This window comes from Oncorhynchus kisutch, linkage group LG29, assembly GCF_002021735.2.
Source record: "Oncorhynchus kisutch isolate 150728-3 linkage group LG29, Okis_V2, whole genome shotgun sequence".
NCBI lineage: Eukaryota > Metazoa > Chordata > Actinopteri > Salmoniformes > Salmonidae > Oncorhynchus > Oncorhynchus kisutch.
Window position 1 is genome coordinate 16,470,124 of NC_034202.2, and position 17,195 is coordinate 16,487,318.

A 17,195-nucleotide genomic window follows, 5' to 3' on the forward strand; every position below is an offset into this window, starting at 1 on the left:
TCTAAAAACCACTTGAGGGCAAATAAATCATATTTAGACAAGTCACACGGCCAGAAATCAGACGTTTGGTGAAGTTTTATGTCACCCGCAAGCAGTCAACCTGTGTCTGAGGACTCAAAAAAAGCAATGACGAACCCCCCCATCTGACAGACCCGGTGCAGTAACCCCCCCACCCCACCCCATACACACTCACATCCCTCTCAGCTCATAAATTCTCTCAGCTCGCTACACTAAAGCCGTGTTCACATTGGCAGCTTGAAGTGACTCAAATCCTATATTTGCATATCCGATTCAACTCTGTTCTTTTTCCTGCAGTCTGAACATTCAAAAGGCACATGGAATCTGATATTTCAAGCCACATTTGAAACGTGTGTGTGTATGGATCTGTCAGACAGAGGGGGTCCGTCACCTCTTTTTTGATTGAGTCCTCAGACAAACGCAAAACACAGACAGAGAGGATGACTGCTTGCGGACGCCATAAAACTTCACCACATGTTCTGTTCGACAGGAGCAACAGCCAGGAGCGAGCGTGAGGGGTTGACTGATATTCAGAGGAGTGGAATGGGTGAGGCTCGTCCACTATGAGAGATGTGACATTGATGGGTCCTGGTCGTCTCGTAAGTCTGAGGATTTCTTGACACTGGAGCTGGGTTTCCTCGAGATTGTCCACATACTTTCACCCCCTGGAGGTAGCACATTCAGGGGTGTCATGCACCCCGAAAATCCAACAGGGAACAAAGTATGTGAGGACGGCTGGTGGGCTAGAATCTTTACACTTTTCAATTTTCACAGAAAAATTCATATTCGCCAGCTTTGCTAAAATATTATTGATAATTTCGCCCTCCCTTGAACCACAGCGGTACTCATATGAGCTAATGAGTCAGTCAGAGCAGAGCAGGGGCCTTGTCACAAAGGTTTAGCAAAATAAACTACAACTTTGACAAACATTGAGACAAAACAATTCAACGCAACCCCGAGGAGATGCCAAATGAAAGCGAGGAACATCAGAGCTGCTTTTAAGTTTTTCAAACTTGTTTATTTAGATCTTTGGAGAAAACTTACTTTTCAGAACTTAACCTTTTTGTTGCATTCAAGTGAAAATCAAAACACCCAGTAATAACCCCAGCTGTTTGCTGCTACAATGTTTCCATGAAACACACAAATTAGATTAAGTTGACCTAGCATTGATGGATATCACAGGCAGCTCTAACACCCCTGAGGTATCAAGCAACAACCCGATCAGTCGAATAATCACATCAAGCTTCGGTTTCCTGCTGGAGGGAAAAAGTCCACATTCTCTAGGCAGCGTAGGAGGGCTTTGAACCGAGGGTCGTTGAGGGACGTGTCCTGGTCACTAACAAGGCTAGATGCATGATCTCCAAACTCAGGGAACCTTGAGCATGGACACTAACAAAAATGAGCTAATTAAGACCAGAGCAGGGAGTTAGTGAGGAGTTCTGCTCCTTGCCTCCTGAGAGGCATACAGGACAGATACTGTGTCCTGGTGGTCATCGATCTGACTAAGTTACCCTACTACATGGAACAGGTCATTAATACTCTGTCTCTTAGAAACAAACATGCACTTGCACATGGTTGCATATACACAAATTCATGCACCCACCCACACACTTGCAAACGCACCTGCCATAGATTACACAGGTAGGATGGGAGTCAATTCATGAATGCATACAGTGCATTCGGAAGTGTTTTCAGACCCCTTGACTTTTTCAACATTTTGTTACTTTACAGCCTTATTCTAGAATGAAATAATTTTAAAAAATGTTTTGGCGAATTTTGGCTAAATAAAGAATAAATAAGTATTCAAACCTTCGCCATGAGACTCGAAATTCAGCTAAGGTGCAATGACTCTATAAACCCATCAGACAGCTGATCAAAACCACACTCACAACAGTCTTGTTCAAGTAATGTGGTATCTGGAGGATACATCAGAGTAGCTGGATTACATGGTGTATTTTCAACTATACCCATGTCCCATAGATCTTTATCCACTACTTTAGTCACGTCCATAGCTTCCTTGCTAATGGGATATATACACACACACACACACACACACACACACACACACACGTGTTTGTGTGTGTGTGTATATATCCCATTAGCAAGGAAGCTATGGACGTGACTAAACGTGACTAAAGTACTCCACGTGCCTGTATGAATAAAGGGAACACTAAAATAACACATCCTAGATCTGAATGAATTAAATATTCTTGTTAAATACTTTTCTTTACATAGTTGACAACAAAATCACACAAAAATTATCAATGGAAATCAAATTTATCAACCCATGGAGGTCTGGATTTGGAGTCACACTAAATATTAAAGTGGAAAACCACACTACAGGCTGATCCAACTTTGATGTAATGTCCTTAAAACAAGTCAAAAAGATGCTCAGTAGTGTGTGTGGCCTCCACGTGCCTGTATGACCTCCCTACAACACCTGGGCATGCTCCTGATGAGGTGGCGATGGTCTCCTGAGGGATCTCCTCCCAGACCTGGACTAAAGCATCCGCCAACTCCTGGACAGTCTGTGGTGCAACGTGGCGTTGGTGGATGGAGCGAGACATGATGTCCCAGATGTGCTCAATTGGATTCAGGTCTGGGGAACAGGCATGCCAGTCCATAGCATCAATGCCTTCCTCTTGCAGGAACTGCTGACACACTCCAGCCACATGAGGTCTAGCATTGTCTTGCATTAGGAGGAACCCAGGGCCAACCGCACCAGCATATGGTCTCACAAGGGGTCTGAGGATCTCATCTCGGTACCTAATGGCAGTCAGGCTACCTCTGGCGAGCACATGGAGGGCTGTGCGGCCCCCCAAAGAAATGCCACCCCACACCATGACTGACCCGCCGCCAAACCGGTCATGCTGGAGGATGTTGCAGGCAGCAGAACGTTCTCCATGGCGTCTCCAGACTCTGTCACATGTGCTCAATGTGAACCTGCTTTCATCTGTGAAGAGCACAGGGCGCCAGTGGCAAATTTGCCAATCTTGGTGTTCTCTGGCAAATGAAAAATGTCCTGCATGGTGTTGGGCTGTATGTAAGCACAGCCCCCACCTGTGGACATCGGGCCCTCATACCACCCTGACCGTTTCTGACCGTTTGAGCAGACACATGCACATTTGTTGCCTGCTGGAGGTCATTTTGCAGGCCTCTGGCAGTGCTCCTTCTGCTCCTCCTTGCACAAAGGCGGAGGTAGCGGTCCTGCTGCTGGGTTGTTGCCCTCCTACGGCCTCCTCCACGTCTCCTGATGTACTGGCCTGTCTCCTGGTAGCGACTCCATGCTCTGGACACTACGCTGACAAACACAGCAAACCTTCTTGCCACAGCTTGCATTGATGTGCCATCCAGGATGAGCTGCACTACCTGAGCCACTTGTGTGGGTTGTAGACTCCGACTCATGCTACCACTAGAGTGAAAGCACCGCCAGAATTCAAAAGTGACCAAAACATCAGCCAGGAAGCATAGGAACTGAGAAGTGGTCTGTGGTCACCACCTGCAGAACCACTCCTTTATTGGGGGTGTCTTGCTAATTGCCTATAATTTCCACCTGTTGTCTATTCCATTTGCACAACAGCATGTGAAATGTATTGTCAATCAGTCTTGCTTCCTAAGTGGACAGTTTGATTTCACAGAAGTGTGATTGACTTGGAGTTAGAGTATTTTTGGAGTATTTTTTTGAGCAGTATATATATATATACATATTTCACTTCTGTGAAATCAAACTGTCAAACTGTCCACTTAGGAAGCAACACTGATTGACAATACATTTATGTATATACATATATTTGTATGTGACAAATACAATTTGATTTGATTTGATATATTTGTATATACCTACAGTGGGGCAAAAAAGTATTTAGTCAGCCACCAATTATGCAAGTTCTCCCACTTAAAAAGATGAGAGAGGCCTGTAATTTTCATCATAGGTACACTTCAGCTATATCAGACAAAATGAGAAATAAAATCCAGAAAATCACATTGTAGGATTTTTTATGAATTTATTTGCAAATTATGGTGGAAAATAAGTATTTGGTCAATAACAAAAGTTTCTCAATACTTTGTTATATACCCTTTGTTGGCAATGACAGAGGTAAAACACTTTCTGTAAGTCTCCACAAGGTTTTCACACACTATTGCTTGTTGCTGGTATTTTGGCCCATTCCTCCATGCTAACCTCCTCTAGAGCAGTGATGTTTTGGGGCTGTTGCTGGGCAACACGTACTTTCAACTCCTTCCAAAGATTTTCTATGGGGTTGAGATCTAGAGACTGGCTAGGCCACTCCAGGACCTTGGAATGCTTCTTACGAAGCCACTCCTTCGTTGCCCGGGTGGTGTGTTTGGGATCATTGTCATGCTGAAAGACGCAGTCACGTTTCATCTTCAATGCCCTTGCTGATGGAAGGAGGTTTTCACTCAAAATCTCACAATACTTGGCCCCATTCATTCTTTCCTTTAGACGGATCAGTCGTCCTGGTCCCTTTGCAGAAAAAAGCATGATGTTTCCACCCCCATGCTTCACAGTAGGTATGGTGTTCTTTGGATGCAACTCAGCATTCTTTGTCCTTCAAACATGACGAGTTGAGTTTTAACCAAAAAGTTATATTTTGGTTTCATCTGACCATAATGACATTCTCCCAATCTTCTTCTGGATCATCCAAATGCTCTCTAGCAAACTTCAGACGGGCCTGGACATGTACTGGCTTAAGCAGCGGGGTACGTCTGGCACTGTAGGATTTGAGTCCCTGGCGGCGTTGTGTGTTACTGATGGTAGGCTTTGTTACTTTGGTCCCAACTCTCTGCAGGTCATTCACTAGGTCCCCCCATGTGGTTCTGGGATTTTTGCTCACTGTTCTTGTGATCATTTTGACCCCACGGGGTGAGATCTTGTGTGGAGCCCCAGATCGAAGGAGATTATCAGTGGTCTTGTATGTCTTCCATTTCCTAATAATTCCTCCCACAGTTGATTTCTTCAAACCAAGCTGCTTACCTATTGCAGTCTTCCCAGCCTGATGCAGGTCTATAATGTTGTTTCTGGTGTCCTTTGACAGCTCTTTGGTCTTGGCCATAGTGGAGTTTGGAGTGTGACTGTTTGAGGTTGTGGACAGGTGTATTTTATACTGATAACAAGTTCAAACAGGTGCCATTAATACAGGTAACGAGTGGAGGACAAAGGAGCCTTTTAAATAAGGTCAGTGAGAGCCAGAAATCTTGCTTGTTTGTAGGTGACAAATACTTATTTTCCACCATAATTTGCAAATAAATTCATAAAAAATCCTACAATGTGATTTTCTGGATTTCTTTTCTCATTTTGTCTGTCATAGTTGAAGTGTACCTATGATGAAAATTACAGGCCTCTCATCTTTTTAAGTGGGAGAACTTGCACAATTGGTGGCTGACCAATTTTTTTTTTGCCCCACTGTATATACATGCATAATAAATACATATATATATATAAACCCACATATATATATGTATATATACACATATATATACACATAATACATATACACACATATAATATATACATGTATATAATATATATATGTAACATATGTAATATATATTTTATATATATACACACACACACATTAAATATATATACACATATATATTTTATACATATATATATACACACACATATCTCCAATCCAAAGTTAAATCTAGAATTGGCATGCTATTTCGCAACAAAGCATCCTTCACTCATGCTGCCAGACATACCCTCGTAAAGCTGACCATCTTACCGATCCTCGACTCAACAAATTGGATGCAGTCTATCACAGTGCCATCCGTTTTGTCACCAAAGCCCATTATACTACCCACCATTGCGACCTGTACTCTCTCGTTGGCTGGCCCTCGCTTCATACTCGTCGCCAAACCCACGGACTCCAGGTCATCTACAAGACCCTGCTAGGTAAAGTCCCGCGTTATCTCTGCTCGCTGGTCACCATAGCTGCACCCACCCATAGCACGTGTTCCAGCAGGTATATCTCACTTGTCACCCCCAAAGCCAATTCCTCCTTTGGCTGCCTCTCCTTCCAGTTTTAAGCCACCAATGAATGGAACTAACTACAATAATTTCTGAAACTGGAAACACTTATCTCCCTCACTAGCTTTAAGCACCAGCTGTCAGAGCAGCTCACAGATCACTGCACCTGTACATAGCCCAAACAACTACCTCTTCCCCTACTGTATTTATTTAGCTCCTTTGCACCCCCGTATTTCTACTTTGCACACTGATCTACTGTCAAATCTACAATTCCAGTGTTTTTAATTGCTATATGGTATTTAGTTCGCCACCATGGCCTATTTATTGCCTTTACCTCCCTTCTCACCTCACCTCATTTGCTCACATTGTATATAGACTTATTTTTTTACTGTATTATTGACTGTATGTTTGTTTTACTCCATGTGTAACTCTGTGTTGTTATATGTGTCGAACTGCTTTGCTTTATCTTGGCCAGGTCGCAGTTGTAAATAAGAACTTGTTCTCAACTTGCCTACCTGGTTAAATAAAGGTAAAATAAAATAAAATCAAAACATGATTTTCTTGTTGTTGTTCAGACCAATTCATCCGGGTCACGGCACCAAGTGTTAACAGTTGATGTTATTCTTCAATAACACAAACCCCAAAGAAATTCAGGGGGAGAAAAATAGGTTTATTTGAGAAGGACAAATCATAGATGTTATGCTTGGAGGGAGATGTTCAAACTCCCCTGTCCTCAGCTTTTCTCCACAGAACAAAGTAACAGGATGCAATTTATAACACCCCACCCTAGCCTGGGGTTAACCAATCAGAAGTCCTTGCAGTACAACTGGGCCAATGGCCAAATAACAAGTATCCTGCCCCAGATGCAATGTACAGAACATAGCTCTGAGTTCAGGACTGACATTTCACAGATTCTAAACAGCTGTTGAACTGAAACCCAACTCCTGTTTACATTGACAATTCCCTATTGACCATTAGTACTATACTTACTTTAGTACTCTTGTCCTCTCATCCTATGCATTGTGTATTTATCTTCAAAATATTCTTGTAACTGTGACAGGTTCTTGAGGCACATTGTCGTGCCATTCATCCGCCATCATCACCTCATGTTTCAGCCTGGTAATGCACGGCCCCATGTTGCAAGGATCTGTACACAATTCATGGAAGCTGTGACCAATAGATGCATATCTGTATTCCCAGTCAAGTGAAATCCATAGATTAGGGCATAATTTATGTCAATTGACTGATTCCCTTATATGAACTCATATGTAACTCTGTATGAATCTTAGAGAAATTGTTGCATGTTGCGTTTATATTTTTGTTCAGTATAGGTGTATGTAATATCCTGCATCACCATACCTACCAGGTGCACTCAAGCAGTCCCAGCCCCCATTGCAGCAGTTGTACTTTAATGCAGTCAGGTTTTCGCTGCAACCTTCCCCTTTAGTTAATTCCTGCTGGCATCTCCAACAGCACCTTACATATGAGGAGGTGCAGAGCTTTCAGACTCTATAAAATAAACAAATCACTCCCATGTTGCCACTGCTCCTGACTTATTACTTTCCTGAGCACTACACACACCCTCCAACACGCCTTTACACACACATGCGCACACACACACACAGACAAACACACACACAATGAGGAAATGAAATGTAGTATGCCGGGCACCCATTTGGACCAGAATCAGTGCAGATGTTATGAGGGCCCATTTGTTTAGATATAAAGGCCTGATTTAATGCATCGCTGGGACGTCATGGATATTGCAGGGGCCATTGGTGGAGTTCCGGACAGGCAAGAAGTAATGGTTTATTCTAAAGAGACATTTACTCCCAACGTACGGGATCATCTTCACCCAGAGTGCACCTAGTTGCAGGGGGGCCAGCGGTCCCCAGAGGGGGGGGGGGGGGGCTCCTGAGACCCATTCACCAGACGGTCACCACCCCATCCAATCCTCACCTGAGCCAAGGGGGCTAATGTCAAAATCGCAGTCTCCTAAGACTATGTGGGCATTTCCATTAATTTCTCCATAATCATACAGGCTTGTTTGACGCCATTACTCCATTAAATCTATATGGATTTAGCCTTATGCATTTTCCTCAGCCACACTTTTAGCGAGCCATTATTTCTCAAGAGCTGGGCATAAGTACAAATTCCTACAGTCATCGACAGAAATAATATTTAACCTGTCAGACGAGGAAAGGATTGGGGTAATGAAGACAGTAATGGGGGAAGCTAGAAGAGCAAACACTGTGCTTTACAGGCCTGACTCGGCTGCTCCCTGACATCGGGGATTGGCCAGAGTGGGGTCTTAGACAAACTTTAGACGTGCTTGGAGTGCACAAAATAATTAGCGCATTGGGAATGAAGCTAGTGGACTCATCGTTCAGAAAAGCAATCGAGAAAATCATCCATTCTATTAGCGCCAAGCATACTTATCTTTTTCTCAGAGGTCGGTCCTGGACAATTATCCAGTGAAAGATGTATAGAGCGACCGCTCCTCTGTATTGCCAAAGCCAGTGCAGCTGTCCATATGCACAGAAAGGAATAATAATCAAATAAGGTCTATTTTCAACACACAGACTTGGCAATGCAAGCTACAGTATTCCCAAGCTCCCGTGTCACGCAGTAAGAGCAAACCACAAGCAGATGCATATAATGAGCACCCAAAATCCTGTTTAGTCAGCTCATACATTCTGTATAGAGTAATACACCTTTATTTCAGTGATTGATGCAATCATAGGCAGACAACCTGTTATTTTATAACCGCCTTCGATTTCCACTAGGAAAAATGTTTGGCGGAGATGTCTTAACTGTTGTAATTAGACCATTGTGCATTAGTCGGTAAGAGTACAGAAAATAGAGTGAAATTAATAATTAGCTGTGCTGAAAAGGCAAATCATCGATAAAAACCTCTCAGTATGTGCCATACGCCACAAAGCCCCATTGTACTGGGAATAAAGCAGACCGGCTGCAAAACATTGTTTGCTTCCAGCAGTATTAAACTGCTAAAGCTTTTTGTTAAAGGTCAGCAATATTTCCCCCTCAATTCGAATAATGACGCTGAGGAAAACCAAGGGGACATGCAATTTCAAGGAGTGAGTGAACAAAAGACAGAGTGGATGAATACAGTGCCTATAGTCAGAACGACAGTGGATGAATACAGTGCCTATAGTCAGAACGACAGTGGATGAATACAGTGCCTATAGTCAGAATGACAGTGGATGAATACAGTGCCTATAGTCAGAATGACAGTGGATGAATACAGTGCCTATAGTCAGAATGACAGTGGATGAATACAGTGCCTATAGTCAGAATGACAGTGGATGAATACAGTGCCTATAGTCAGAATGACAGTGGATGAATACAGTGCCTATAGTCAGAATGACAGTGGATGAATACAGTGCCTATAGTCAGAATGACAGTGGATGAATACAGTGCCTATAGTCAGAATGACAGTGGATGAATACAGTGCGTATAGTCAGAATGACAGTGGATGAATACAGTGCGTATAGTCAGAATGACAGTGGATGAATACAGTGCGTATAGTCAGAATGACAGTGGATGAATACAGTGCGTATAGTCAGAATGACAGTGGATGAATACAGTGCGTATAGTCAGAATGACAGTGGATGAATACAGTGCGTATAGTCAGAATGACAGTGGATGAATACAGTGCGTATAGTCAGAATGACAGTGGATGAATACAGTGCGTATAGTCAGAATGACAGTGGATGAATACAGTGCGTATAGTCAGAATGACAGTGGATGAATACAGTGCGTATAGTCAGAATGACAGTGGATGAATACAGTGCGTATAGTCAGAATGACAGTGGATGAATACAGTGCGTATAGTCAGAATGACAGTGGATGAATACAGTGCGTATAGTCAGAATGACAGTGGATGAATACAGTGCGTATAGTCAGAATGACAGTGGATGAATACAGTGCGTATAGTCAGAATGACAGTGGATGAATACAGTGCGTATAGTCAGAATGACAGTGGATGAATACAGTGTTTATAGTCAGAATGACAGTGGATGAATACAGTGCGTATAGTCAGAATGACAGTGAATGAATACAGTGTGTATAGTTAAAATGACAGTGGATAAATAGTGTATGTATATACTGTTGCTGCTGTGTGTGTGTGAGGCTGGGCCAGGGCCTCAGTGGGATGATGACACAGTAGAGCGTGACAGACACGGCCCCCAGCTCTGTCCCCTGCTGGGACACACAGATCTGGTCCGTCATCCCAGGGCTGGCACGATAAACCTGCTCAGATGCCTGTGTGCGTGAGAGAGAGACAGAAAGGAGTGTCCCTGTGCTCTGAACATGAGACTGCTCCCTCATTATTTATGCCCTGGTAACCACTGTATACCCGAATAACTGGACAGTCTAACCCGTTCTTCAGCCACCGAAAGTCTAAACCGTTCTTCAGCCACCGACAGTCTAACCCGTTCTTCAGCCACCGACAGTCTAACCCGTTCTTCAGCCACCGACAGTCTAACCCGTTCTTCAGCCACCGACAGTCTAACCCGTTCTTCAGCCACCGACAGTCTAACCCGTTCTTCAGCCACCGACAGTCTAACCCATTCTTCAGCCACCGAAAGTCTAACCCGTTCTTCAGCCACCGACAGTCTAACCCGTCTTCAGCCACCGACAGTCTAACCCGTTCTTCAGCCACCGACAGTCTAACCCGTTCTTCAGCCACCGACAGTCTAACCCGTTCTTCAGCCACCGACAGTCTAACCCGTTCTTCAGCCACCGACAGTCTAACCCGTTCTTCAGCCACCGACAGTCTAACCCGTTCTTCAGCCACCGACAGTCTAACCCGTTCTTCAGCCACCGACAGTCTAACCCGTTCTTCAGCCACCGACAGTCTAACCCATTCTTCAGCCACCGACAGTAACCCGTTCTTCAGCCACCGACAGTCTAAACAGTTCTTCAGCCATCGACAGTCTAACCCGTTCTTCAGCCACCGACAGTCTAACCCGTTCTTCAGCCACCGACAGTCTAAACCGTTCTTCAGCCACCGACAGTCTAACCCGTTCTTCAGCCACCGACAGTCTAACCCGTTCTTCAGCCACCGACAGTCTAACCCGTTCTTCAGCCACCGACAGTCTAAACCGTTCTTCAGCCACCGACAGTCTAACCCGTTCTTCAGCCACCGACAGTCTAACCCGTTCTTCAGCCACCGACAGTCTAACCCGTTCTTAAGCCACCGACAGTCTAACCCGTTCTTCAGCCACCGACAGTCTAACCCGTTCTTCAGCCACCGACAGTCTAACCCGTTCTTCAGCCACCGACAGTCTAACCCGTTCTTCAGCCACCGACAGTCTAAACCATTCTTCAGCCACCGACAGTCTAACCCGTTCTTCAGCCACCGACAGTCTAAACAGTTCTTCAGCCACCGACAGTCTAAACAGTTCTTCAGCCACCGACAGTCTAAACAGTTCTTCAGCCATCGACAGTCTAAACCGTGGGCATTAGCTTAAAAAGGTACTAAAGGAAAAGACACCATACCGAACATCGGCCATGCGCAGTAGTTCACATGCTGGGTGGCGACGAATGTGGCAATTAAACATTTAATCGTCGGGAAATAAAAAGATCACGCTTGATGTTCTGTGATCAGAGGCGATAAGATGGCTCCCCGCTGGCGCCGCTGTTAACCGTTCGTCTGCATGGTCTGCTTTGTCCTTAAAAGAGGGAGCATTTGAGTGTATATTTATTTCATCTATTTATGTTATGGCATTATATGCTCATTAATTTCTGACCAATAATTCATTATTGAGATGAATTGATTTAAAATGAGTGGGAAGCTGACCCCTGGCCTTTCTGTACCAGCCAGTCTCCAACCATGAAGAACACAACACCGTGCTACATCATCGTTCAAACTTTATTGATAGTTCGTGTTAGAAAGCAGACTCCCAATCAGCCCTGTACAAACTTAGAAACACAAATTGAAGACCACACACTGGAACTGAGTGACAACAGGGACTGACAACCAAAGACCCCAGCCTTAAAACTGACCTGGCAAAGTAAGAGAAAGAGCGATGGAGAGAAAGAGGAAAACAAAAGGAAAGAAAGAAACGTAACAATCCTTCACAGAAGGATATGCTTTAGGCCCTCTGGCAGCTGAGCAATTATGTCGCAAAGATCTCCATCACTTTCCAGAAAATTATATATTTTTGTTGTTGTTGAAAGATGCAAGGTTCTGCATGAATTATTTCCGCGCTTTTGATGCTCTGTTGTCTTTATTCGTGTGAATAACAGATGTCGGGAACAGAGGTGTCCAAACTTTCTCAGGCTACGTGACCATTGCTGTGATGCAGGCTCTCTCTCGACAGGTAGAACAGACCCATTTAGTTGTTTTAGGAGCTAATCTACACTGCTCTCGGTTGCAGAAAATCCTTTACATCTACTGCCGTTCAGAATACACTGTAGATAAACTCAACCAATTAAGTATCAAAGTCAAATAAAAAAAATTAGAGGAAGATAAAAGCTGAAGAGGCAAAACACGGTTCCGCGCAAAGACTCTGCCTGCTGATTGGCCGAGGGCCTTTAGCTGGAGGCTGTCGTCATGGAGAGGCAGACGTGGTAAAGCTCCACCCCTTTTCCAACCAGCTGCTAGAAAGCCACGCCTCTTCAGGGAGTGTTGGGCTGGGAGGTCTTCGAGGAAGCCAGCATGGCACGTACTTTGGCCATCAGATCCTGAAAAGGAGAAGGGGAGGGGGGGATGAGAGGAGAGAGAGAAACAGACACACAAGGAGAGGGAGGGGAAAGAGTGAGTGAGAGTGTGCCATATAAAAGACCAATAATGAGGACCAGAGGAAATGTCTTGATTAAGAAGCCTACAGTCATATAATCTGGATCAAATACTGATGCACGCAAAATTGTCTACTCTCTCAGAGAGCCTTCCCCCACCATCACAATTCAACACAAACACAAATCTTCCTCCCTGCCTCTCCCTGGGGTTATCTTTCAACTAGGACAGCTTAATGTATTCCTGACTATTTATGACAGTGGGCTGTGGGACGGCTTCTCTCCTCCCTGCAACAGAAGGCCCTCAGATCCACTCCTTATTAGGTAAGCAGTCCCAATCTGAACACAATCCAACCCGGAGAATACACATCAAATAGGGGAGATAATCAAGCCGCTGAACAGGCCACTTGTCATAGAAGCTTCTCCTTGCTCAGGGGGTGACGTGGGGCATGTAGTGTCTATCGCTATGTCTCCTCCTCTTCTCCGGCTGTTCTCTCCCTCCTCCCTCTCCTGTGGCTGACGGAGATATTGAGCCACAAAGTCAAATAAAGCCCTGCTCCATATCAGTCGTAAAACAAACTCCCGAGTGAGCAAGCAAGAGCACACGCACAGAGAGACGGCGGGACACATCAGAGTGAAAGCAGTGGTGGTGGTCTGTGTCGTTGAGGGGAGTACAACCTGGCCGGCCACTGTTAAAACAGCGGGAAGGAGGTGCAGGAATTTGAGACAGAGGGACAAACAAAAAGGCGTTATGAATAATGGAGTTAATGTCAGAGGTAAATTATGTGAGAGTGGGGCTTTAGACAGGGCTGGTCTTGAAGCCTCTAAGTGTCTCTCTCTCAGGGACGTCTAGCGCCTGACTCTGCGTACTGATGAGAGAGCTGTGTTTTAAGTATGTGTGAGTGTAAGAGAAGGCGGGAAAGTGTCAAAGACAAACGTACGAGTCAGAGAGAGTCTGAGAGAACGAGTAAATGGTGTGTAAAAGACAGCAAGAAAGAGGGAGCCTGGCAATGTGGTTGGAAGGGGTACATAGAGTCCTCCAGGGGGATGTTTCCGACTAGGAGCACCTTGATCTTTGGCATCAGGAGAAAGAGGAGGGCTAAGCCTGGATCAAGTCCTGCTAAGCCTGGATAATGTCCTACTCTGCCCTATACTACCCTGGTACTGGCTAGTCATCAGCTCTTCTGTCAGCGTACTGTAATTAACAGCCCTAATCACACCGCTGACAAGCTGCTGTCACAACATGTCATGTGCACGCGCACCCACAAGATCACGTCGGAATTAACATATGTGTTTTGGGGATGGAGTGGTTCGTGAACGCCGACTCACACATGCAAAGTAAACACAGGAAAACAGAAGCACACACACGGTCACCCATAGCTGAGCCTGGCACTGAGATTTCGGATGCAGACAAGGTCTAAAAGGAGCATAGAGAAACCCTTCTCTGTAGAGGACCGTCTCACCAACCGGCACAGTCCCCAGAAGGAGAGCTCAGCCTCACACCAACCACCTCTCACCTCCAGCAGTGCTGGGAGAATGAATGGGCTCCATGAGCAGAGAGAGAGGGAGAAAGGTTCATCACAAGCCTGGGGATGAGTGAGAGGAGGCAGAGAGAGGAGGATCCCTCAGGAGTGGCAGAGAAAGCAGACAGAGCTGGCAGAGCAGGCAAGCCCTCGGAGGAGAATGAAAAGAAGAGAAGGAGACGAGGGGAGGCAGAGCACAAGAGCTCACATTGCAGTATCAAGGCGAGAGGGGGACGAGTGGACTGGCTTCCAGAGCCTTGTGAACGAAAGAGAGAGGAAGGGACACTGACACTTTAATCAGTGTGAAGTGTGAGGGAAGTGAGTATGGGAGCGGTGAGGGATATTGTATGTGATAGAGGGATCACAGATTGTGTGCCAGGGGTAAAAAGTGTGTGCGGTAGCGAGAGGTCCATCTGGTCAGTTTGTAATGAGGAACAGCTCCTCTTACATATATCGGGGCCCGTGCCCAGACAGCAGAGTGGCTCCGCTCCAAATACCAGCTCACTCACTGGCAACTGTAGGCTGTTCACAGAGATGGGCTATAGCTGCAGGCAGGACCCCTTTGCCTCCGCTGCAGCCAAAGCCCACTCACTCCATTTACACCATCAGATTCCCTCATTCACTACCGTCAGTCCATTTGGAGACACTCCTACACCCAGTCATTCTCTTTGGACTGAATTCTACACATTAAGGTGCATTAATTATACACATCAAGGTCCACTATGGAGGTGAGTTACTGTGGTGTTTTCTACAGCTTCAGTGGTCTCTATTCTTTGCCACGGTCACTGTATTGATTTTTACATGTCAAGGGTCGTTATCTATCCTCGGTCCATGTCCCATTCTCTCTACCGTTCCATTATTTGAATCTCTACAAGCCTGTATGTTAGTCTCTTCTAACTCTGACTGTGTCCATCTCTGTCAATGTTTCTCAATCTCAACGACTGGCTGCCTCCACCAGCCAGTCAAGTCAGGCTGCCTCCACCAGCCAATCAGGCTGCCTCCAACAGCCAGTCAGGCTGGCTTCCTCCATCAGCCAGTCAGGCTGCCTCTACCAGCCAGTCAGGCTGCCTCTACCAGCCAGTCAGGCTGCCTCTACCAGCCAGTCAGGCTGCCTCTACCAGCCAGTCAGGCTGCCTCTATCAGTGTCTCTCTGGTCCTCTCCTGACTGCAGACCAGACTAATACCCTGTAAGGGAGGGAACACTCCATGCTCTCTCTCTAAAAAACACAGCCACGCAGCGCATTCAGCCAGCTTCCGTAATGAAGGAAAAACAGAGTACAGAATTCACCCCAAAATGTTAATTCCAATGAACAAAAGTACATGACATTTGTTGAGTGCGTCATCATGAACCAAAGTCATCATGCCGATGGGGCTGGCAGTTCATTAAGTGGCCAGGGACGACGTACGTACAGTATGTCTGAGCACAAAACTAATGTGGGTGTTCCAAACAGCAGTGCTGCTACTCTGGTATTTTCATTCAGAGATGGCTGGGTGATGTCAGCTTTACTCTCACTGTGTGCCTCAGATCCTCCTCCAGAAAACTTCCTCATACAGAGCAGGCCCAGGGAGAGGTTTCAACCACTCTCTCCCATGCCCTCTTTTTCCTCCCTCCTCCCCTATTTCCCTAACCCACTCATATGACCTATGCGTCTCGCTCTCTCTGTCCACAATACACAGGCCACTCTGACTCCATGAGGGCTGCGCTCCAGGTAAGGCTCATCCCTCTCTGACTCCCTATGGAGGTGCTCCTCCTGGGCCAGCTGGCTGGCTGGCTCGATGAGGTGTTGGTGACAGCCTAGAGTCGACCTAGAGGCGTGCTCTGGTCATCAGTAGAGAGAGAAGGGCTCCGTCTCGATAAAGTCCTACTCTATCCTATACTACCCTACTCTGTCCTGGTCCTGGCTAGCCATCAGCTCTCCTGTCAGCATACTGTAATGAACAGCACAACCCCCCCACGTAAATCACACCGCTGACAGTTCGCTCAGCTCATGCATCACCTTAAACACACACACAAAGACATCACCCTTCTTACACACCACATCAGAATTAACCGGGGTGTTTTGGGGATGGAGTGATTAGTGACCGTCGACTCAAACATGCGAAGGAAAACACACAGGAAGAGAAAATCCACACAGGAAAACACACAAGAAGTAAGAAGGAAGAGAATATCTAAAATCAAATCTAGAGTCAGCTTTCTATTTGGCAACAAAGCCTCCTTCACTCACGCCGCCAAACTTACCCTAGTAAAACTGACTATCCTACCGATCCGACTTAGGCGATGTCATCTACAAAATAGCTTCCAATACTCTACTCAGCAAACTGGATGCAGTTTATCACAGTGCCATCCGTTTTGTTACTAAAGCACCTTATACCACCCACCACTGCGACCTGTATGCTCTAGTCGGCTGGCCCTCACTACATATTCGTCGCCAGACCCACTGGCTCCAGGTCATCTACAAGTCCATGCTGGGTAAAGCTCCGCCTTATCTCAGTTCACTGGTCACGATGGCAACACCCACCCGTAGCATGTGCTCCAGCAGGTGTATCTCACTGATCATCCCTAAAGCCAACACCTCATTTGGCCGCCTTCCAGTTCTCTGCTGCCTGTGACTGGAACGAATTGCAAAAATCGCTGAAGTTGGATATTTTTATCTCCCTCACCAACTTCAAACATCTGCTATCTGAGCAGCTAACCGATCGCTGCAGCTGTACATAGTCTATCGGTAAATAGCCCACCCTTTTCACCTACCTCATCCCCATACTGTTTTTATTTACTTTTCTGCTCTTTTGCACACCAATATCTCTACCTGTACATGACCATCTGATCATTCATCACTCCAGTGTTAATCTACAAAATTGTAATTATCCGCCTACCTCCTCATGTCTTTTGCACACAATGT

The 17,195-nt window shown here is 45.6% G+C and overlaps 2 protein-coding genes across 3 annotated transcripts in view; one reads left to right on the forward strand and one right to left on the reverse strand.

Moving 5' to 3' along the window:
• The window catches only part of LOC116358227 (uncharacterized 51.9 kDa protein in rps4-rps11 intergenic region-like), a 67,079-nt gene extending 55,574 nt beyond the window's left edge, over positions 1-11,505 (forward strand). Inside the window, exon 2 of the mRNA XM_031808745.1 lies at positions 10,422-11,505. Within this exon, the coding sequence (XP_031664605.1) occupies positions 10,422-11,505 (1,084 nt within the window). The remainder of the gene's footprint in view (positions 1-10,421) is intronic.
• A 383-nt stretch (positions 11,506-11,888) lies between these two features.
• Positions 11,889-17,195, reverse strand: part of LOC109873666 (splicing factor, suppressor of white-apricot homolog) — a 136,424-nt gene continuing 131,117 nt past the window's right edge. For both annotated transcript variants that reach the window (XM_020465317.2, XM_020465316.2), the window contains exon 18: positions 11,889-12,721. In XM_020465317.2, coding sequence (XP_020320906.1) covers positions 12,656-12,721 — 66 coding nt within the window. In that variant the 3' untranslated portion in view covers positions 11,889-12,655. The remainder of the gene's footprint in view (positions 12,722-17,195) is intronic.